Source organism: Sapajus apella, unplaced genomic scaffold (genome assembly GCF_009761245.1).
Source record: "Sapajus apella isolate SASKATOON/1434 unplaced genomic scaffold, GSC_monkey_1.0 scaffold70, whole genome shotgun sequence".
Classification (NCBI taxonomy): Eukaryota; Metazoa; Chordata; class Mammalia; order Primates; family Cebidae; genus Sapajus; species Sapajus apella.
The window spans coordinates 8,382,229-8,404,981 of NW_022437010.1; the positions used below are offsets into that span (position 1 = coordinate 8,382,229).

A 22,753-nucleotide genomic window follows, 5' to 3' on the forward strand; every position below is an offset into this window, starting at 1 on the left:
GCTCATTTTTAAATGCGTGTTCTGCACTGCCCAATGAATGCCCATGTACCAGGAGCCGGCTTTTTTCCGGAAACAGGCCAACATTCAGTCTCTCCAGAGGCACCATAAACACGCTGGTGGCGCCCTGTACCGTGGGCAGGCGGGTGGGGGCGCACTACCGGACCCGCACTTCCCGCCCCGCCTCTCTCGCCGGGCTCGGGGCGGGCGGTGCTGGCTCGCCTCCCGGGACCCCGCCCACCTCCCCGCCGGTATTTGAGGTCCAGGGCTGCTCCGGCGCCTCTGCCCGCCGCTCCGCTCCCCGACTGGAGTAAGTGTCTGGGTGGGCACGCTGGGTTGGATTTGCCGCTCCCACGTCAGGAAAGCTGGGGAGGGGGAGCAAGGGGCGCGCGGGGCCTGGAACGCGCGTGGGTCGACGGCGCGGGGGGACGCGGGTGCCCCGAAAGTGGGGCGTGGCCGCGCGGTGCTGTGACCCCAGCAGTCCCGGGGGGCGGGGGCCTGGGCGAGCGCCGGGCTAGGATTCCCTTCCGGAGTTCCGCAGCGGCAGAGGACGGCGACGCGGTCCGGTGAGTCGTACGTGGCGTCCAGCTCGGCAGGTGACGCCGCTGACCCCGTACCCCCGGACCCCGGGCGCCCAGGGCCAGCGCCCACTGAGGCCTCAAGGCGGCCGGCGTGGGATGGGGGCGGCGCAGAGCCTCCCGGGCCACAGGTGACCCCCGCATCCCCTCGGCCTCGGTGACATACCCCGCCCGCCTCGCGACCCAGAGGACGCGTACTCAGTCTTGGGGCGCCGGGCGTTGGGAGCCAGGGAGGGCCGGAGGCTGAGAGAGGCGGCGCGTGGTGCGGTGGTCCGTGCCAACGGCGGTCGGTCCGACCCCTGCCTGTGTTCACTGACCTGGCCGGGCGGGGCTTGGCCAATTCCGCAGCGCTTTCCAGGTCGCTCAGACCAGTGGAGACAATCGTGTGGACCAGCCCAGATCTCCTTATCGCTCTGTGTTTTAACTCCCCACTACAGGCAAACTATTACAAGCTTTGATGTCTTCAAGGCAAAGAGGACATGGGGGAAACTTTAACCACAAATTGGCATTTAAGTTAATTTCTTCTTCTTGTCTTAAAGCTTGGCTTCGGAAAACTGAGGTACAGAAATTTGATATTCACATGCTGTCAGGAATACTCAGATGGGAGTGGGCATCTGAGTCCATTTCCTGGGCACTTCTGCTTTCTGGGATGCCCTTGTGCCTAATGACAAGCATACGCTCTGCAGCTGCCTGCGTCCTTCCTGGTGTGGGTCAGGCCTGATGAGATGAGATCTGACGTGTTCAGTGACCTTTTGTTTAAGGCCCTGGGCCGGCCTTGTGCTGCCGGGGCTGTTGTGTGTGCTGGGATGAACACCAATGACTGCTGTTATCAGCATAGATGACGTGTGTTGTCGTTGCAGGACCCTATCTGAGTAATTGCATCCATTGTGATGTGGTGCCACGAAGGAGAAAAGTACTTTGGTCATAGTCGACTATGTAAACTAAGTATTTTAAGTTAAGGCCAATTCCAGTACAAGGCATTTTTAGACTCAATATACTATAATGATGGTATCTGAAGAATTAGTATAGAAAGCAAAGTGGAATAAAATGTCATGATGGAAAATGCAAGTGAGGGAATAAGGTCAGAACAGAACATTCATTTTTTAAAATTTTTTCTCTTTTTTTTTTAACCTTTTATTTATTTTTTATTGCATTTTAGGGTACACATTAGGGTACAAATGTGTACACATTTGGGGTACATGTGAAGAACATGCAAGATTGTTGCATAGGTACACACATGGCAGTGTGATTTGCTGCCTTCCTCCCCATCACCTATATCTGGCATTTCTCCCCATGCTGTCTCTCCCCAACTCCCCAACCCCTTCTTAACCTTTTAAACCTACATTTTAGGTTCAGGATACATGTCCAGGTTTGTTACATAGGTAAAATCATGTCACAGGGGTTTGTTGTGCAGCTTATTTCATCAACCAGGTACTAAGCCTAGTACCCAATAGCTATTTCTTCTGTCTCTCTCCGTCCTCCCACCCTCCACCCTCCACCCTCCACCCTCCACCCTCTACCCTCTGGTAGGCCCCAGTGTTTGTTGCTCCCCTCTCTGTGTTCATGTTCTCATCATTTAGCTTGCACTCATAAGTAAGAACATGAGGTATTTGGTTTTCTGTTTCCTGTATTAGTTTGCTAAGGATACTGGTATCCAGCTCCATCCATGTTCCTGCAAAACACACGATCTCATTCTTTTTCATGGTTGCATAGTATTCCATGGTGTATATGTACCACAATTTCTTTATCCCATTTGTCATTCATGGGCATTTAGGTTAATTCCATGTCTTTGCTATTGTGAATATTGTGGCAGTGAACATTTACGTGCATATTTCTTTGTAGTAGAATGATTTCTATTCTTCTGGGTGTATACTCAGTAATGAGATTGCTCGATTGAATGGTAGTTCTGTTTTTAGCTCTTTGAGGAATTGCCACACGGCTTTCCACAGTGGTTGAACTATTTTACACTTCCACCAGCAGTGTATAAGTGTTGCCTTTTCTCCACAACCTTGCCAGTATCTCTTCCTTTTTGACTTTTTAATAGTAGTCGTTCTGTCTGGTATGAGATGGTATCTCATTGTGGTTTTGGTTTGCATTTCTCTAATGATCAGTGATATGGAGCCTTTCTTCATATGCCCGTTGGCTGCATGAATGTCTTCTTTTGAAAAGTGTCTGTTCATGTCCTTTGCCTAATTTTTAATGGAGTTGTTTGTTTTCTTGTAAATTTGTTTAAGTTCCTTGTAGATGCTGGATATTTGAACTTCGTCAGTGATAGTTTGTGAATATTTTCTTCCATTCTGTAGGTTGGCTGTTTATTGATAGTTTCTTTTGCTGTGCAGAAGCTCTTAAGTTTAATTAGATCCCATTTGTCAATGTTTACTTTTACTGCGATTGCTTTTGGTGTCTTTGTCATGAAATCTTTGCCCATTCCTATGTCCAGAATGGTATTGCCTAGATTGTCTTCCAGGATTTTTATAGTTTTGGCTTTTACATTTAAGTCTTTAATCCACCTTGACATGACTTTTGTAGATGGTGTATGTAAGAAGGGGTCCAATTTCAATCTTACAGAGCAAAACTTTCTCTTTTTTTGAGACAGAATCTTGCTCTGTCACCTAGGCTGGAGTGCAGTGGTGAGATCTCAGCTCACTGAAACCTCCGCCTCCCAGGTTCAAGCAATTCTTCTGCCTCAGCCTCCTGAGTAGCTGGGACTACAGGCACACACCACTACGCCCCGGTAATTATTTGTGTTTTAGAAGAGATGGTGTTTCACCGTGTTGCCCAGGCTGGTCTCAAACTCCTGAGCTCAGGTATTCCTCAGGTATCCGCCTCAGCCTCCCAAATTGCTGGGATTACAGATGTGGGCTACCACACCCAGCCCCAGAGCAGAACTTTCGAGCCTCTGTGCAGATGTTGTGCCCCAGGCGGGTTAGCTGTTCCCTTTAACTTGGGGAGTCTGGGTGGCTGGAGCTCTGTGCTGGTCACCTCTGGGGTAAGTAGCCTGGCCCCAAAGTGCCATACTAATATCATTTTCTGTGTGTGTCATAGCATGGAGAAAGGTGGGAAGTCCCAGATGAGGTCAGTCCAAGAATTTTGTACTTGACAGAGAAAGAGAACAGAGAGCCAATCTGGAGGAAGTCAGCAAGTGCCTTAAAATTTTTCCCAAGCTAGGCATGGTGGCTCATGCCTGTAATCCCAGCACTTTGGGAGCCAAGTGGGAAGACAGCTTGAGGCCAGGTGTTTGGGACCAGCCCGGGCCACGGAGTGAGATCCTATCTCTACAGAAAATAAAAAATTAACTGGGTATGGTGGTGTGCACCTGTAGTATCTAGTCTTTGGACTAGAAAAACCTGAAATGGTTTGGTAAGACTTTGCTGTTTTTTTAAAGCAATGGTCCCCAACTTTTTGGCACCAGGGAGCAGACTATTTCGTGGAGGACAATTTCTCCACTGATGGGGTGGAGGGTATGTTTCAAGATGAAACTGTTCCACCTCAGATCATCAGGCATTAGATTCTCATAACAAGCATGCAACCTAGATCACTCACATGCACAGTTCACAAGAGGGTTCATGCTCCTAGGAGAATCGAATGCTGCCACCAGGAGGTGGAGCTCAGGTGGTAATAATGCTCGCTCACCTGCTGCTCACCTGTTCCTAACAGACCACGGATGGACCTGCTAGGGACCCCTGCATATAACGCAAGCATGTTTGGAGATGAAGTAAGTAAAGATTCCCACTAGCCAAGTTAGGACATTAGAACAAGAAGAAAACAAACACCAGTTAATTGAAATACGTTGTTTGTAAAAAGCCCAAGCTCATAAGTTCAGAGGAGGCAGACAAGATGAGCTTTAAAAAGGCACAAAAGAGGCCGGGCGCGGTGGCTCACGCCTGTAATCCCAGCACTTTGGGAGGCCCAGGCGGGTGGATCACGAGGTCAAGAGATCGAGACCATCCTGGTCAACATGGTGAAACCCCGTCTCTACTAAAAATACAAAAAATTAGCTGGGCGTGGTGGCGCGTGCCTGTAATCCCAGCTACTCAGGAGGCTGAGGCAGGAGAATTGCCTGAACCCAGGAGGCGGAGGTTGCGGTGAGCCGAGATGGCGCCATTGCACTCCAGCCTGGGTAACAAGAGCGAAACTCCATCTCAAAAAAAAAAAAAAAAAAAAAAAAAAGGCACAAAAGAATTTAGTAATGTTTGCACTGTGTCTGTGATTGCTGTGTAAAAAGTTTCGTTATTGTAGCTTCCTGGGCTAACAAACATCGTAGTTGTACAAACCAACTAAAAGGCCTAAACATTAAACAATAAGACCAAGTTATACCATACAACACTGACCTATGCAACTCAGAGGAAAATGCAATGCTTCATTTTAAGGAAGGATATCAGGCTGCAGGAAACTGAAATTTGGTGTTTGGTTGAGGCCTTATAAAATCCCAGTGAAGGTGGGATTGAAGCTGAAAGCTGCCCTAACTAGTCAAATATACTGGGCTTCAAAGAGTGCGAGCCCTGTGCTCAGAACAGCTGTGATGTACAAAGACCATGAACCGGGGAGGCCCACCTTGTTTTTATTGAAAGAGATTTAACCCCATTACAGGATTTAACCCCATAAGATTAATTTTCCCTATAGGAAACTATTAAAGTAAGCATTACTATTACCTTAGTAAAGGAATAGGAAAATATAACAAAGATAAAATAAGTTAAATCTGTGATATTAATGGATACCTTTTGCTAGACATAGAAGAGGTGTAGAAATAAACTTTGTAATCATTGTACTGTTTGAAAGTCTTAGGAGAGGCTAGCTTACTGGATTTGTACATCTTGATTTATTAGATTTATAGATGTTCAAAAGTTTACTGAGGTTTGTGCAATTTGTAAGTTTGCATATAGCATTAAAAAATCAGACATATTAAAATATGTCGTGAACACTTAAATAAATAAGAAAAGAAATTTCTTTGTCCTGTCAGCAGTGTGCTGTGTTTGAGGAAAAAATTAGTTTGACCAGCCTGCCAAACTGTAAATTGGCCCTGTATTATAGTAGGGAAACTTGTCCCCTGTCTATGAAAATTTCTCTTTGGCATGAAGGTCCCCCATGCTCAGCAGCATGGTGACAGGCTGTGGGAGAGGAAAATGCAGCTGGTAGATTATTCCTTGCATTCGGGCATATGACAAAATTACTGAAAGGGTTTGACCTGTAGACCATTTGGGGAAAATTTGCTACAGGTACATAGAAAACTAAGCAAAGCAGGGAAAGGCACTATTAATATAAGGCAAATCCGCATTAAATGAAAAGGGAAATGGGTTTCCATCCCACCACCTGGCTTAGCATCAAATGCTATTTAGTAATAATAAAGCAAACCCGTGGATAGGGGCTGGGTCCTCAGCCTCTAGATTAGGAAGGCAATAGATAATTCTAGAATTTGGCGGGGTGCCTGTAGTTCCAGCACTTTAGTAGGCTGATGCTAGAGGATTGCTTGAGGCCAGGAGCTCCAGGCTGCAGTGAGACATGATCGTGCAACTACATTCCAGCCTGGGCAACAGAGTTAGACTGCCACCCTAATAAAAATAAATGAATATATGCAAAATTAAAAATAATAAAATAGGGCCGGGCATGGTGGCGCATGCCTGCAATCCCAGCTACTCAGGGATTGGAGGTTAGGAGAATCTCTTAAACCTGGAAGAATCTCTTGAACCACGGAGGTGGAGGTTGCGGTGAGCCGAGACTGCACCACTGCACTCCAGCCTGGGCAACAAGAGCAAAATTGCATCTCAATAATAATAATAATAAAATAATCATTAGGTCAAAAGTAGTAGTATGCACATGTTATGTAGAAATATGGCGGTAAATACAAGAAGAAAGAGCAAACGGTTTGCAAGTGATTGCTTCTGGGGCGTTGGGAGGGCTGGGAAGGAGCTTGTTGTCTTTTGTAACATCTCTTTTAGCATTACCTGATTTTTTTTTTTTTTTTTTTTGAGACAAAGTCTCACTCTGTTGCCCAGGCTGGAGTACAATGGCATGATCTCAGCTCACTGTAACCTCTGCCTCTCAGGTTCAAGCAATTCTCCGGCCTCAGCCTCCCAAGTAGCTGGGATCACAGGCATGTACCACCACGCCCGGCTAATTTTTTGTATTTTTAGTAGAGATGGGGTTTCACCATGTTAGCCAGGGTGGTCTCAATCTCCTGACCTTGTGATCCACCTGCCTCGGCCTCCCAAAGTGCTGGGATTACAGCCATGAGCCACTGCACCCTGTCAGCACTACTTGATTTTTATAATGACTGTATATATAGCAATTTCATAAAAAGAGTTAACCAATGCCCTCCATAAATTATATGCTATAGAAATGTGAAAATTGAGAGAAATACAAAAACATAAAAATTACCTTACTCAGAAACATGTGGCGTATAGTATTTCCTTCTATTCTGTCTATAAATCATGCCTTCACTTACCTGTCTTCTTAATTTATATGGTTAAGGTTAAATTGTATTTATAGTTTTATATCTTTTTTCTATATAATCTTGTATATTACCATGTCATTACTATGATTTTTATTATTAGTCCTATTTATATCCCATCACAGGTGTGACAGAATGTAACTGGTTCTTTGTTTTGGACTTTTACGGATGTTTTATTTTTCTGTAGCATATGAAGTACTTCAATAGTTATTTTTGTGCATAATGTTTTATTATGTCCAAAACCTGTGAGTTTTACCTTCAGTGAAATTCCTAGAAGTGGAATTTTTTATTCAGATAGTATGAATGTTTTCATGACATTTTCTTTTCTTCCTTCATTTTATCGTATTTTACTTTTATTTTTTACATAATTCTAAATTACACTCAGGAAATATTGGTATACCAATTTATAGTATTGTTACTGATCATGGAATCTTAGGCTCTCATGCAATGGAAATTGACACGAGGCAGAGAAAGTTTCCCAGACAAGGCTTTATTGGGCTTATGCTGGAGGAGGGTGGCAGCACAGGGGCAAGAGTTCCTGGGCTGGCCCTCGGGACAGGTGGTTCCTGGTTTTTAGGGTGACATGAATAGTCATGAGGTGTGTCAGTGGCCTTACACACCCTAGTGGCAGGCACCATGAAACATGTTAGCACAGATGTGTCATGATCTGGGCATGGCAGATGAGCCCTTGGGGAGAGCATTTTAGTAATAGCATGAGGCAAGAGGTCAGGATCATCATTCTCCTGGTCCTGTGTGCATGTGGGCATCAGGGTTAACTCCCTGGGGTAAGATTTGGGGTGGAATGTGGCTTATCTTGTTTTCTTCCCTGGTGTGCGTGGTTTCACAGTGGGCAGGTGTGATGGCATAGGGTAGGTATGGAAAATACAGAAGTGCATGTGGGCCAAGCCCTGTTCCTGGTGTCTCCTTATTACTTGCATGATATGAGAAGGATTGCTCATCTTTGTTAGTATTGGTGTGAATGGTTTTTGTAATTGCAAAGTTCATGGTTTGAAAAGGTGTCTTTAATGTACACCATTGCTTTCTGGGAAGGCTGTGTACCATTGTGATGAAGAAAGTGAATTGCAGAGCCGTGCAGTCCTGGCTTCCAGGCCTCACTTTGCCACTTGTAGCCATGGGTCCTCTGGGACAAGATACAAAGAGCTAAGAAAAGTTTAAGAGTCCTTCAGCATTTGAGGGGAAATGTGTGCTGATGGTAGAATAGTCTTGGACAGGGTTGGGGAAGCACGTGGGACTTTTCTCTGGCCAGCTGACCTTATACTTACCTCTGTTTTTTTCTTTTTTTGAGACAGAGTTTCACTATTGTTACCCTGGCTGGAGTGCAGTGGTGAGATGTCGGCTCACTGCTTCTCTGCCTCCTGGTTTCAAGTGATTCTGCTGCCTCAGCCTCTTGAGTAGCTGGGACTATAGGCACGTGCCACCACACCTGACTAATTTTTGTATTTTTTTAGTAGAGACGGGGTTTCACCATGTTGGCCAGGCTGGTCTTGAACTCCTGACCTCAGATGATCTGCCCACCTCGGCCTCCCAAAGTGCTGGGATTACAGGCGTGAGCCACCGTGCCCTGCCTACTTCTGTCTTTTTTTTTTTGGTTCATGGAGGAGCCGTCTCCACGTGGGCTGAGCCTTCTTGGGGACAAAGTCAGAAGTCATGTCCCCAAGCCAGGGAAGACCCCATGTGTCAGGGTGTCCACTGGCTTTGAGTCCTGATACGCAGGCTTCACAGGCTGTGCTTCTTGCTCTGGGGCACCTCCTCTTTTCTTATTCTTAACCTAGGAGTCTCCCTGTTTTACCAATTGTTTCTCAAGTTGATAAGCGGGCAGCTCTTGTGATCTAGAATCCAAAGAACCAAAAATAGGCCTAATTTTGCTTCAGTTCCGTATAATGGCTACTTTCTGTTTCTCTTGATGTTCCCAAGGCTCTGCAGAATCCTGGAGTTATTTGTCGTCAAAGACTCCCTTATATCCAGAATAATTTTAGTAATATGTACAGTCTGTTGTCCCTTAATTAGAAATGAGTAATCTTAAAATATGTTTGGAAAGGCTTGGCAAACTGGGAGTGCCCAGTGCCCCAAGTGCTCTCCGTAATGAATAAAGAAGAATGTGGGCCAGGCACAGTGGCTCAAGCCTGTAATCCCAGCACTTTGGGAGGCTGAGGTGGGCGGATCATGAGGTCAAGAGATCGAGACCATCCTGGCCCACATGGTGAAAGCCCATCTCTACTAAAAATACAAAAAAATTAGTTGGGCATGGTGTCACACGCCTGTAGTCCCAGCTACCCAGGAGGCTGAGGCAGGAGAATTGCTTGAACCTGGGAGGCAGAGGTTGCAGTGAGCTTAGGTTTTGCCACTGCACTCCAGCCTGGCGCCTGGTGACAAAGCGAGACTCTGTCTCAAAAAAAAAAAAAAAAAAAAAAAAAAAAAAATTTGAAAACGAAATATTTAAAGAAGGACAGCAAACGAGGCTATTAGTTATCGTCTTGCTTTCCCGGGGCTGCTGTAATAAACACCTGGGGATTTATGGTAAACAGCATGTGTTTATTCTCTCATAGTTCTGAGGCTGGAGGTTGAAAACGGGTTCCATGGGGCCAGGCTCCTCCGGAGGCTCCTCTTTGCTGTTCCAGCCACTGCAGCTGCAGTCCTTGCGTTCCCTGGCTTCATCGTCAGAGCCAGTGGAGGGGCATTTTGCTTTATTCTTTGCATTGCTTTTTCCCATGAGATCTCTACGGGCCTTCCTCTTAGAAGGATACCTGTGATTACATGTAGGGTCAACTTGAACAATCCAGGATAATCTCCCGTCTTAAGAGCCTGAATTCAATCACGCTGCACTGTCCCTTTTGCCATGTAAGGGAGCATTCGCAGGTCCCAGGGATTAGGACCCGGGTATCTTTGGGGCATTTGTTCAGTCAACCCCAGCTATGAATGTAAAGGCATGCATGATGGAGAACGGGTTAATTCAGCGTCTCTTCACAGGGTCTTCAGTAGGCACCTCCTAACCTCTCCCATCTGCTCCAGGAAGTATCTGCTCCTGCTTCTCCCCTTCCTTGTTCTGTGGGTTCCCACCCGCTGCTCAAGTGAGTCACTGGGACTGACTGAGAATGCTGGCATTCTCCAACTAGGCCAAATTCACTGGGTAAACATTTGTGAACTGTGTCAGAGCAGGCAGGCCCTGCATCCCCGCATCCCCTCCTTCCCAGCCTGCCTGCTGGTGGGGCCCTGACCTGCCCCTGTCCTCTCACTTGCTTCTGCAGATTCTTCTTCTTAAGCAGTGGCCCAGACAGGGTATCGGCCTGCGCTTCCAGGGCAGTGGCTTCTTAGATTCACTTCTGTGAATTTCACCTTCCCTGAAGTGCCGTGGGATGTTGACGGTCGGTCTCTCTAAGGTCTTGGTGCGCTTTCATGTGATTCTGTGACTCCAGCTGGCCTGAAGACACCCCAGCTCCCCTGCCCCGACTATCCAGCTGTATTCCTTCTCTGGACCCTGCTGGGGCTGCCACACACCCTGCACGCCAGGGCTAGAGAGACGTGTGCAGCCTGACCCTACCCCGGAGCCTGTCTCTAAAGGTGGAGATGGGCACGCACCCACAGCCTGGGAGACAAGGTGGTGTCCTGAGTGCTCTGTGAGTTCAGGAGCAGGAAGGCCTGGCTTGTGGTAGCAGGAGGTCCCCAAGCGTGATCTAAGATTGGGGTTTTGCCACCTGCAGGGATTTCATAGAAGGAGATCCGAGGGTCAAAAGGCATTTGAAAGGCTTTCACACATCTTTGTATGTGGCTTGATGTATCATCTTTTATTTTAAGGCTCTTGCTGCCCTGAAATGGGTTCTCTCTCATTATAAAAACATTTGGCCATCTTTTCTTGTGTAACTGTCAATGAATTTATCATCTTGAATATTTTTCAAATTAAAACACAGTACATTTAAGCCCACAAAACACACCAAAGAATACACACATAGAAGCAAAAGCCAACACCCCTTCTGTAACTCTGCCCCAAGGAAGCGACTCCAGGAAAGGGTGCCTCCTCCCACAGTTTCTCCTGTGGCGGGCACATGTGCAGGAAGGAGTCCTCACAAAGCAGGACTGCGTTATGCATAGAACTCTTTCGATTTCCATACTTAACGTTAGAAACACACAAAATAATTAGGAGAGTCCCAAAAAGACATACCCAGAGTTCTGTGTGTGTCCTGCTTGCTCTCTGAGCCACAGTGTCAGTGGTAAGGAGTGTGAAGCGCGGTTGTGTGGAAGCTATGCTTACGTGATACTGATTTTAAATCTTGTTCCAGGTCTGCCGTCATGGATCTTCTCGCAGAAGCAAATGGCACCTTTGCCTTAAACCTTTTGAAAACGCTGGGTGAAGGCAACTCGAAGAATGTGTTTTTCTCACCCATGAGCATGGCCTCTGCCCTGGCCATGGTCTACATGGGGGCACAGGGAAACACTGCCGTGCAGATGGCCCAGGTACGGCTTCAGGACAGCTGCAGATGCTATGAACTTCCAAGTGAGCTGGTCCTCCGAATTCCAGATCCCACAGGGATTGCTCTAGATGGATAACTGTGCAGATCGCAGGGTGTGGGTGGAGAGTTGACAGGGAAGGGGATGCCGCCCATACCAGAGCACCCTGGGACAGCACCCTGACCCGTCAGGCTGGAGGGGCGGCGCTGGATTCAGAGGAACGAATGATTTCATCATCACATGGCTTAGCCTGTTCATGAGTTTGTAGACGGTTGTAAAGTCACAAGGTTCAGGTTGAGTCCTTTGATGATCTTTTTGGGTACTGTCGCCTGCCTTTTGATTGTTTGGAGTCTTCATTTCCTCATTTAGATGTAAAACCTCCTTAGAACGGCATCTGTCAGCTGAACATGTTTTCAGTAGTGCTCCAGTTCTTCGTTGCTGCATAACTGGCACTCCCAGCTTAGCAGCTTTCCTGGTTGTTGAATCTGGGTGGATCAAGTGGTGCCTCTGCTCCACTTGGTGCTGGCTGGGTTCCTTGTGGGGCTGCTTCAACAGTGGCTCAGCAGGGTGCTGGGGCGTCTTCCCGGTGGCCTTCTCCACTGGGGCCCTCTACACGCCTCCTTCGCGGGGTGCCTGGGCTCCCGTAGTCCAGGCCGCTGGGTTCCGAGAGGAAGTGCTCCCAGAAGACGGGCTTGAAGCAAGTGCCTATCAAGCCTCCATGTGTGTCCTGAGCAAGGGTATGCACACTGGAGACATGGCTCGGCGGGGCCACCCATGGCTGCTGTGGTCTGCCCTCTGGACTTCGTGGTTCCCTGGAAGTCCGAGAGCCAGGTGTGGGCAGGGTCGGGTTCTCCTGCAGTCTCTCTCCTCGGCTTGTAGACACTGTTTTCTCCCTGTGTCCCCACATGGTCATCATCCCTCTGTGTGTCTGTGCCCTCATCTCCTATTTTTATTTTTATTTTTTGAGATGGAGTCTCACTCTGTCGCCTAGGCTGAAGTATAATGGCACGATCTCAGCTCACTGCAACCTCCGCCTTCCGGGTTCAAGCAATTCTCTGCCTCAGCCTACCAAATAGTTGGGACTACAGGTGCCCGCTACCACACCCAGCTAATTTTTGTATTTTTAGTAGAGACGGGGTTTCACCATGTTGGCCAGGCTGGTCTTGAACTCCTGACGTTATGATCTGCCTGCATTGGCCTCCAAGAGTGCTGGGATTACAGGCGTGAATCAACACACCTAGCCTCATCTCCTCCTTTTATTTATTTATTTATTTTTATTTTATTTATTTTATTTTTTTTTTGAGACAGAGTCTTCCTCTGTTGCCAGGCTGGAGTGCAGTGGTGCAATCTCGGCCCACTACAACCTCTGCCTCTTGGGTTCAAGCTATTCTTCTGCCTCAGCCTCCTGAGTAGCTGGGACCACAGGCACATGCCACCATGCCCGGCTAATTTTTGTATTTTTAGTAGAGACGGGGTTTCACCATGTTGGCCAGGATGGTCTTGATCTCTTGACCTTGTGATCTGCCCGTCTCAGCCTACCAAAGTGCTGGGATTACAGGCATGAGCCACCACACCCGGCCCTCCTCTTTTTATAAGGACACAAATCCTAATGGATTAAAGCCCAACCTAATGGCCTCATGTTACCTTAATCACCCCTGTACAGGCCCTCTCTCCAAATACAGTTCCATTCTGAGACACTGGAGTTGGGACTTCAGTGTGTAAATTTTGGGGGACACATCCAGCCCATCACAGGAGGTGTGGGAGGCCCGTGGGCATCACTGAACAGTGGCAATTCCCAAGCCCAGCCAGGTGCGTGTTGTCCACCCCTCAGCCCTGGGTGAAGGGCGTTCCTTGATGAGCCTCCACTGCAGCTTCCCAGAATTGTCCCTTGTCCACTGCTGCCCTGGCCGTGCCCTGCCGCCGTGTCCCGGTGTCGCTCTCAGCAGCTCCTTTCCTGTTCTGTAAGAAATGGCCCATGCTTGCAGTGCTCCCAGCCTACCTCCCATCTGTAGAATGTGGGTGCCCAGAGACCTCCCTGCACTTTGAGCTGCCTATCCCTTTTAGTCCAAGCTGTTACAAGTACCTGAAAATCACTGTGGGATTTCTATCAACTTAAAATCTGCTTCCCTGGAAAAGCCACCCCCCACCATCCCCCCCACCACCACCACTTGAGTGCTCTGTGTTGGGTTGGGAGTCAGGGTGCTGTGGCAGAGCCTGCCAGAGAGTAAGGTGCTCCTGAATCTTCTAAGGTTTAACAAGTGGATTTTGACCTCACCCTTGAGGCCAGTGTGGGATTTGATCTTTGCCCAGAGGCCATTTCTTTTAGAATCTTTTGCTAGCTGGAGAGGCTGGGGAGAGGAAATATTTTTATTTTCCACCCAGCACATACTGGGTTGGAAATAGTTCCTTGAAATTCTGCTTGAAAATGGAACAGTTCCTTCTTCCTGTGTGATATCCTAGGCAGCAAAAAGAAGCTGTGTTCCCCTGGAGCCCTTAGCCAGATGCAGGAGTTCACGGGGAGAGGCACCACCCTCCCTGTCACTGCAGGTGACCTTCTCTCCACTTCTTCAGCTTCTATACACACAGCCCCCTTTCTGCATTCCCCAGGAGTCATTTCGTCCTGTCCATCCAGTGTCTGCCAGCTGCCTGGGGCCGAGGCCAGGGTCACATGTGTTAGGTTTTGGTCATGGCAGAACTCCACTTCCGGATGGCTGCGTGTGTCATCTATTGCCACAAAACAAACCATCCCAAACTTAGTGGCTGGAAATAACAGTGATTGATTATTCCTCGGATTCTGTGGCCTGACCAGGCAGGCCTGGTCCCAGGAAGCAGTGCGGGTCACTCATGCAGCTGTTTCAGTGGACAGCTGGCCTGGAAGGTTCCAGAAGGCCTCTCTTATATCTGAGGCCTTGATTCTTCAAGCAACTCTCCCCACAGGTGGTGGCACTTCCTCCAGGGCTTTCCATGTGGCCTTCAGCAGGATAGCTTGGACTTCCTTCCATCATGGTGTCCAGGGTACCAGAGAGTGAATGTGGCAGCTGCCAGGCCTTTTAAAAAGGACCTAGGCCTGGAGCAGCATGCTTCTACTGAATTCTACCTACTATATCATTAGTTAGAGCCAGTGACAGGGCCAGCCCAGACCCACAGGCAGGAGGGAACCTGCCCTTCTGACATCAGGAGCCGCCTGCATTTACATAGACGGGAGGTCTGGTTCACACCCTGGTTTGCCACCAAACTCCAAGTACTGAGCATCAGAAGTCTGGGTTTGTGGAGGGCACTGCAGCTCACGCCAGCACTGACAGGGCACAGGGAGGGGCTTTCAAGACCCTTCTGGCCTTTAATTGGATGGATCTTTTAAGCAGTAGTAAGAGTCTGCACCGTTGTTAGGCTGACTTTGGGGTTGCTCCATTTCCTGAAGTCAGAGCATACAGATGTGATGTGTTTTCATTCTCTTTTTGATTTCAGGTACTTTCTTTAAATAAAAGTGGTGGTGGCGGAGACGTCCACCAGGGCTTCCAGTCCCTTCTCACCGAAGTGAACAAGCCTGGCACCCAGTACCTGCTTAGGACGGCCAACAGGCTCTTTGGGGAAAAGTCCTGTGACTTCCTCTCAGTAAGTCATACTTGTTACTCACTAACGAAATGAAGGTGGCCAGGTGGAGGGGGCTGTGGTCCAGCAGGAAGCTTGTGGCTCTGAATGCCATTATGCCACATGTAGGCTTTTGTAGTTTGTTTCTTTTTACCTGCCGATACGTTGGATCTACTTTATGCTTTTCAACTGTCTTATCAACATCTTGACAGGCAGCTCCTTGATACGTGGCTGCTCCCTTAAAGGACCCAGTGGTTGGTGAAGTTTGTTGGATATTCAGAGCCTGATTCAACTTAGTTTTTTTTTTTCTTTTTGAGACAGAGTCTCGCTCTCACCCAGGCTGGAGTGCAGTGGCGTGATCTCAGCTCACTGCAACCTCTGCCTCCTGGGTTCAGGTGATTCTCCTGCCTCGGCCTCCCAAGTAGCTGGGATTACAGGTGTGTGCCACCACACCTGGCTAATTTTTGTATTTTTAGTTGAGACAGGCTTTTGCCATGTTGGCCAGGCTGGTCTCGAACTCCTGACTGCATGTGATCCACCCACCTTAGCCTCCCAAAGCGCTGGGATTACAGGTGTGAGCCACAGCACCTGACCTGGACTTAGTTTTTAAGCTAGGATTAAATGTAGGTAAAGCTAGGAAGTTGGATTTTAGATTAAGTCCTCATATTTATTTGTAAATTACATGTCAATTATAAAATTATAGATTTTCTGATTTGGTTCAGTGAAGAAATAGGCCGTTGGTGTTCACCATTTTTGTAGTTATGTCCCTCTGTCTGTCCTAGTCTTTTAGGGATTCCTGCCAAAAATTCTACCAAGCGGAGATGGAGGAGCTTGACTTTATCAGCGCCGCAGAGAATTCCAGAAAACATATAAACACCTGGGTAGCTGAAAAGACAGAAGGTAAAAAAATATTGTTATTCTACTTGTCATAGCATCTTAATCCATTTTATTGTCAGTTCCTTCACAAGACTGTCAGTTGTAAACAGGAATGACGTTTTTTTCTCTAACTGCAAACTTTAAAAATCTGCTTCTGAAATCAGTTGCCATTAATTGACGTTTTGGAAGTGCTTAGTGTGTGCTGGTCTCTGGCTTCTTCCTGCGCTCTTCAGTGTACCTGTGACTGATGTCTTTCAGTGTTTGGTACATCTCTTCTGGACCAGTCCACATTTTAATTTTGAGGAGGGGGTTAATGTGCATATAGTCTTTCCTTTCAAAAATAACATAAAAAATCCATAGCGTGGATCTCAAGCCGTCTCCCTCTTCAGTAGTTCATGGTCTACGGTTTTCATGCATTGCAGCGGGACACTGGGTCATGCCCTAGTCTACCTGTGGTTCTTAATTTTAACTTTTTTTTTTCTTAGAGACAGGGTGTCCCTCTGTCACCCAGGCTGGAGTGCAGTGGCAATCACAGCTCACTGCAGCAATTCTTTGGCTCAAGTGGTCCTCCTGATTCAGCCTCCCAAGTAACTGGGACTGCAGGTAGCATCACCATGTCCAGCTAATTTTATTTTATTTCATTTTAATTTTTCAGATGGAGTCTCGCTGTGTTGCCAAGGCTGCAGTACAATGGAGCAATTTCAGCTCACTGCAACCTCTGCCCCCTGGGTTCAAGCGATTCCCCTGCCTTAGCCTCATGAGTAGCTGGTGTTACAGGCATGTGTCACCACGTCCAGATAATTTTTGTAGTTTTAATAAAGATGGGGTTTCACCATGTTGGCCAGGCTGGTCTTGAATTCCTGACCTTGTGATCCACATACCTTGGCCTCCTAAAGTGCTGGGATTACAGGCGTGAGCCACTGCTCCTGGCCAATTTTTTTTTTCTTTTCCTTAGGGACAGGGTCTCACTGGGTTGCCCAGGCTGGTCTCCAACCCCTGGCCTCAAGTGATCCTCACACCTCAGCCTCCCAAAGTGCTGGGATTGCAGGTGTGAGCCACTGTGACTGGCCTAACCTGTACTTTAAGCTTGTAAAGAACATCTCTTGGCTGCTCATCTTTTTTTTTTTTTTTTTTTTGAGACGGAGTTTCGCTCTTGTTACCCAGGCTGGAGTGCAATGGCGCAATCTTGCCTCACTGCAGCCTCCGCCTCCTGGGTTCAGGCAATTCTCCTGCCTCAGCCTCCTGAGTAGTTGGAATTACAGGCACATGCCACCATGCCCAGCTAATTTTTTGTATTTTTAGTAGAGACAGGGTTTCACCATGTTGACCAGGATGGTCTCGATCTCTTGACCTCGTGATCCACCCGCCTCGGCCTCCCAAAGTACTGGGATTACAGGCGTGAGCCACCGCGCCCGGCCTCTGCTCATCTTTTTGGCAATCCTTTAAGTTCTGTCTTTAAGTCATAGGCTCCCACCACTCCTTCCTATCTCCTGTGTTATGAACTTCTCCTGCATAATTAACATGTACTTGTTCACTTGTGTGTTTTATTCAAATGATGATATTTTTCTTACCAGAAGTTTTTGCCGCTTTGCTTAAAGGACACAAATCCCTTCTATTGGGAGGACAGTGGAAGTCTCTATCTGTGCACTTGACTGGTGAAGCAGAAGGCCCCGCCGATTCCTGATGTGTCAGGGATCAGCAGCCGCCCCTATCTAACGCGGTCTTTAATTCTTCCTCTCAGGTAAAATTGCCGAGCTGCTCTCCCCGGGCACAGTGGATTCACTGACAAAGCTGGTTCTGGTGAATGCCATCTACTTCAAAGGAAACTGGGATAAACAATTCCCCAAGGAGGACACCGAGGAGAGACCGTTTAAAGTCAGCAAGGCGAGTAAGACGCCGTGGCAGAGGCGATTCTCAGAGCAGCGCCCGTGTTCACACGAGCGCCCGCAGCCGTGGGCGTTTCTGACCCTGCCCCGCCTGCTTCCTGTCAGTCGGGTGGCCCCGTGCCCCTGGGCTCCGGGCATCCGCTCTGCCACCTACAGGGCAAGTTTGAAGGTGCAGCCTTCAGGCTCGATCAAGGTCTCAAAGTTCAGACTCGAGATACGGTGTGCCAACTTCTAGCGGGCATTTCCCCCGTTTCTCTAGCTTCATTCCCATCAGGACCTACACACGCCTTTACGGCGGTGGAAACCCCGGGCCACGCCTCCTCCGCGCCGCCACCGCGCCCCCTGCTGGCTCCGTGCCACACAGCAGGGTCGGAACGTCTCACCCAGCTGCTGAATTGAGGCTGAGCAGGGAGAGCTGTCTGACGAGTGCCAGACTTGTAGCTGGTGCTTAGTAAATGCTGAACTAAGGAGTGATAGTACTCTCTTGATCGTAAGGATAAGTACATAGTTTTGTTTTAAAACAAGCAAACCAAACATGTAGATAGACACTAAGATTAACCACCTCCAGTTTGGAAGATGTCATCTGCTGATGGTCTTTTATCTTCCTCTCACTGAATCCGCTTTATTCTCTCTTGTTTTGTTTATCTTTAACTATAGAGATTTTTGAACATAGGCAAAGTAGACAGAATAGATTAATGCCAGCGTATTCTTGATCATTGACCGTAAGTTAGATCTTCCAGGCTAACTGGAACCTGAACCTTCAGTGTCTCAGGAAATTTATTTTCATTGTCTGTTTCTCCTCACAATTCAAAAAGAATTATTTTCTTTCAGGCTTTATTCTGAAATGAACTGTCCTATTTTCTCCTGGGAAAACAATTTTTCTTTTTAAAATTTAATCATGAATAAGATATATGAAACCTTTGTTTGACTACAGGTAACAGAAACCCCGATTCACCAGGGTTTAGCTCATAGGGACTCATCTTCCCTGCCAGGAGGTCTGAAGGCAGGTGAGACCTGGGCTGGTACTGCCAGCCCTGCCATCCTCAGCATGTGGCCTTCTTCCTCATGGTCACAGGATGGCTCAGCTAGCCACAGCAGTCCAGGCACCAGGGAGGGGGAGGAGCAAGGGGAGGGGAGGGGAGCCTAAACCTTCCCCTGGGTGGTTCTGCCTTTCAGAAAGGGAAAGCTTCCTTCTGTATGGTGTAGGCCAGGACTATATGTTTTGTGGGTTTGGGGAGATGAGGAATCCTGTCATGCTTAGCTCTGCAGTAAAGAAGGATGGAGGAAGGGGCTGCAGTATTCAGTGCACCAGCCTGGGGAGGGGGTGTACCTCCAAGGACACAGATTTTGAGTTGATACAGATTCTCATTTTAATTTCATTTCCATATAAAATGGAACTTGTCTACATATTTGTGTATTTAGTGAATCATTCAGGTTAGATCTTTTTATATTACAAGATTGGACGCTTGGACCCTGAAGGGCTGCAGGGAGAAATTACTGAAGGCAGAGGTCAGCAAACTTCACCCTACAGCAAAGCCAGCTCACCACCTGTTTTTTTTTTTTTTTTTAGGGTTTATTGAAACACAGCCATGCTTATTTACTTACTTATTTCATCCTGTAACAACAGTGGAGTAGTTGTGGCAGAGACTGTATATGTGGCCACAAACCCGAAAACAGTTCCTGTCTGGTCAGTTATGGAAAAAACATGCCTACTTCTGGCCAAGGAAATGAGTGGGGCAGCCGAGGTCACGGAGACTGCTCTAGCCAAAGGCTGACGGCCAGACAAGGCGAGCCTCGACCACACGGAAGCAGAAAGCTGCCCCAGTGTATTTTGTTTATTCCATTTAACACAGAAGAACGTGCTACACTGGAGACTGGGGAGCTGACGGCATCTTTGACTGCCTATCGCAGGGTATTTCCTCAACTCACAGGAGCAGCTCGGAGTCAGGCACTGACAAGGGCTGTTGGATGGGGTGTGGGTCCTGTCCTCCAGTCTTTCTCATTGGCTGGCTGGGGTTGCTGACCAGTGCAGTTTTTGCTGGTAAGATGTATAAATGTTGCCTGGGCTTTTCAGCATCCCAGCTCATTAATTCATTTTTTTTTTTTTTTTAAGGTGGGGTTTCACCATGTTGGTCAGGCTGGTCTCGAACTCCCGACTTCAAGTGATCCACCCACCTCGGCTTCCCAAAGTGCTGGGATTACAGGCATGAGCCACCGCGCCTGGCCCTCCATTTAATTCTTTTAGGCATTTATTCAGCAGAGATTGACCATTTGCCTTCTTTCTCTGTTTTTTTTTTTTTTGGAGATGGAGTCTCATGCTGTCTCCCAGGCTGGAGTGCAGTGGTGCAGTCTTGGCTCACTGCAACCTCTGCCTCCTGGGTTCAAGCGATTCTCCTACCTAAACCTCCTGAGTAGCTGGGATTACAGGTGCCCACCATCACACCCGGCTAATTTTTGTATTTTTAGTAGAGATGAAGTTTCACCATGTTGGCCAGGTTGGTCTTGAACTTCTGACCTCAGATGATCCGTCTGCCTAGCCTCCCAAAGTGGTGGGATTACAGGCATGAGCCATCGTGCCCGGCCTGACTTGGTGTCTTCTCTCTATGAGGCATGGTGCTAGGTATTTTTCAGCTGTGCACAAAATCAGCAAAGCATGCCTACCCTGGTGAAGCTTACGTTGTCTTGGGGGAGCGACAGCAAGCATAAATAAGAAAATAGGACTGTATTAGGCAGTGGTAAATGCTACAGAGGCATACCAAGGCACTCCCTTTGTAGCATTGGCTGCTTTCAGAGAGCGATTGCAGCTAACCAACCGTAACTCCCTGTGACTCCTCACGTTTATTCAGGATAGATTTAATATCAGAGGTTCTAAGTCAACATGCTTGCGGATAATTAACATGGTTAAAAGAGTGGTTTTACGAATGATAAAAGCTTTAGGGAAGATGCTGTGTTTGGGGTGGGGGTGTCCTGTCAGGTAAGATCTATCAAGGACACCTTCTCTGCCAAGGTGATTTTTGAGCAAAGACCAAAAAGAGGTAGAGGTTCACCCTCCAGGTTCTTGGGGACGGGCGTACTGCATAGAGATGAGATGAACCGAGTTTGCCGGCATAGCAGTGAGGAGGCCCCTGTGACTGTAGCAGACAAGCAAAGGCAGAGGGAACTGGGCACGAGCTCTTATCACAATTCCAGGTCATTTTAGGGACTTTCGGCTCTGCTCCAAGTAGATGGGGAGCCAGGGAAGGGTGTCTGGCCAAAGAACAATGTAATCTGACTTAGGTGCTACTGTGCCCCTCTGGCCTCTGCCGGAAACAATCACAGTCATATTATCACAGTTATTCCAGGGCTAGGCTGGTAGCAGCAGAGGCAGAAGGAACAGGTCAGATTTTGGTTATATATTTACAAGGTAGAGCCAGTATAATTTACCAGTGAGTCAGACGCAGGGTAAAGACTGGCATCAAGGGCACTCCAGGGCTTTTGGCCACCGGATGGTGGCGTTGCTCTCAGCTGAGGTGGGCAGAGTTGTAGACAGAGCCGACTTGGAGGACCCATGGAGCTCCACATTACAGGTGACATTGGGAGTTTATGTCCAAACATACCAAACATAGGTGTCAAGTGGGCAGTAAAGTACAGGAGTCCCAAAGAAGGGCAGAGGTCAGGCTGGAGGTAAATTTGGTATGATATTGTGTTTAAAGCCATGAGACTGACTGAGACCAACGAGAGGAAAGACGCCTCGGGTTTGGGCCCCGGGCACCCCAGTTTGTGGAGGTTGCAGTAATGAAGGTGGCAGTGAAGGCACTGCCACGTCTCTCCCTGCAGAGAGTGGCCGGCTCTGATGAATTTGTGCCATGTGTCAGTGGGGTCTTGTTTCAACCTCATGTTTATCTGTTTTGTTTGTAGAAGGAAAAGAAACCTGTACAAATGATGTTTAAGAAATCTACTTTTAAGAAGACCTATATAGGAGAAATCTTTACCCAGATCCTGGTGCTTCCCTATGTCGGCCAGGAGCTGAATATGATCATCATGCTTCCTGACGAGACCACCGACTTGAGAACGGTAACTGCTGAGCCGAGAGCGAGGTGTGCTCGCGAGGGGATCACTCGGGGGTATCTGCTGTGGCTGCATTCTAACACAGATCCCTGCAGGCCATGGCCCCGCTGCTGCCAGCGTCCGGCATCACAGCGTCGCACGGGGCCCTGCTGGGCAGCAGCAAGCCAGGTCTTAAAGTCTTCCGCTGTCTCCCTCTAGGTGGAGAAAGAAATCACTTACGAGAAGTTCATAGAATGGACGAGGCTGGACATGATGGATGAAGAGGAGGTGGAAGTGTTTCTCCCACGGTTTAAACTGGAGGAAAGCTACGACATGGAGCGCGTCCTGCGCAACCTGGGCATGACCGACGCCTTCGAGGTGGGCAAGGCAGACTTCTCCGGAATGTCCAAGGCAGACCTGTTTCTGTCCAAGGTTGTGCACAAATCCTTTGTGGAGGTCAACGAGGAAGGCACCGAGGCTGCGGCTGCCACAGCTGCCATCGTGATGCTGCGGTGCGCCAGATTCACCCCCCGCTTCTGTGCCGACCACCCATTCCTTTTCTTCATCCAGCACAGCAAGACCAACGGGATTCTCTTCTGCGGCCGCTTTTCCTCCCCGTGAGGACAGGGCGGTCTTTGTGCGCAGCCCCTCTCCTCTCTGTCCTCTGTCACTCCACAGTGTGCCTGCAACCCAAGTGGCCTTATCTGTGCAGCGGGGGCAGTTCAGAAATAAAGGGAACAATTGTGGGATGGCACATTCACTGCGTGTTTGTATGTCTGCATGGAAGATGGTTCCTAGGATCTGAAATTGCTGCTGTCTGTGGGTCTGGGTTATGGTAGGAGGGCCTGTGATGACCACTTAGTCACCCCTGCTCAGAGGAGATGTTGCCC

The 22,753-nt window shown here is 48.2% G+C and overlaps 1 protein-coding gene across 5 annotated transcripts; it reads left to right on the forward strand.

Annotated features, from left to right (window-relative positions):
- On the forward strand, positions 1 to 22,623 carry SERPINB6 (serpin family B member 6). 5 transcript variants are annotated; one of them, XM_032250082.1, is made up of 7 exons: positions 1 to 307; positions 11,319 to 11,493; positions 14,953 to 15,099; positions 15,858 to 15,975; positions 17,693 to 17,835; positions 21,735 to 21,890; positions 22,083 to 22,623. In XM_032250082.1, the coding sequence occupies exons 2-7, from the start codon at positions 11,329 to 11,331 to the stop codon at positions 22,482 to 22,484; spliced, it is 1,131 nt and encodes a 376-aa protein (XP_032105973.1). In that variant the 5' UTR covers positions 1 to 307; positions 11,319 to 11,328; the 3' UTR covers positions 22,485 to 22,623. The 5 variants fall into 5 exon arrangements, with proteins under 5 accessions (XP_032105973.1, XP_032105971.1, XP_032105970.1 ...); XM_032250080.1 differs by having other exon boundaries at positions 194 to 563; XM_032250079.1 differs by having other exon boundaries at positions 282 to 706.
- The last annotated feature ends 130 nt before the right edge of the window (positions 22,624 to 22,753 follow it).

What these genes read in the sequence shown, in the direction of transcription:
- SERPINB6 (XM_032250079.1), top strand. Translation starts at nt 675, where the DNA reads ATGGGGGCGGCGCAGAGCCTCCCGGGCCACAG. An exon ending in AGTCCTGTGACTTCCTCTCA is followed by an intron (nt 15,100 to 15,857) that starts GTAAGTCATACT and finishes TGTCTGTCCTAG; the next exon opens with TCTTTTAGGGATTCCTGCCA. An exon ending in GACCGTTTAAAGTCAGCAAG is followed by an intron (nt 17,836 to 21,734) that starts GCGAGTAAGACG and finishes TTTTGTTTGTAG; the next exon opens with AAGGAAAAGAAACCTGTACA.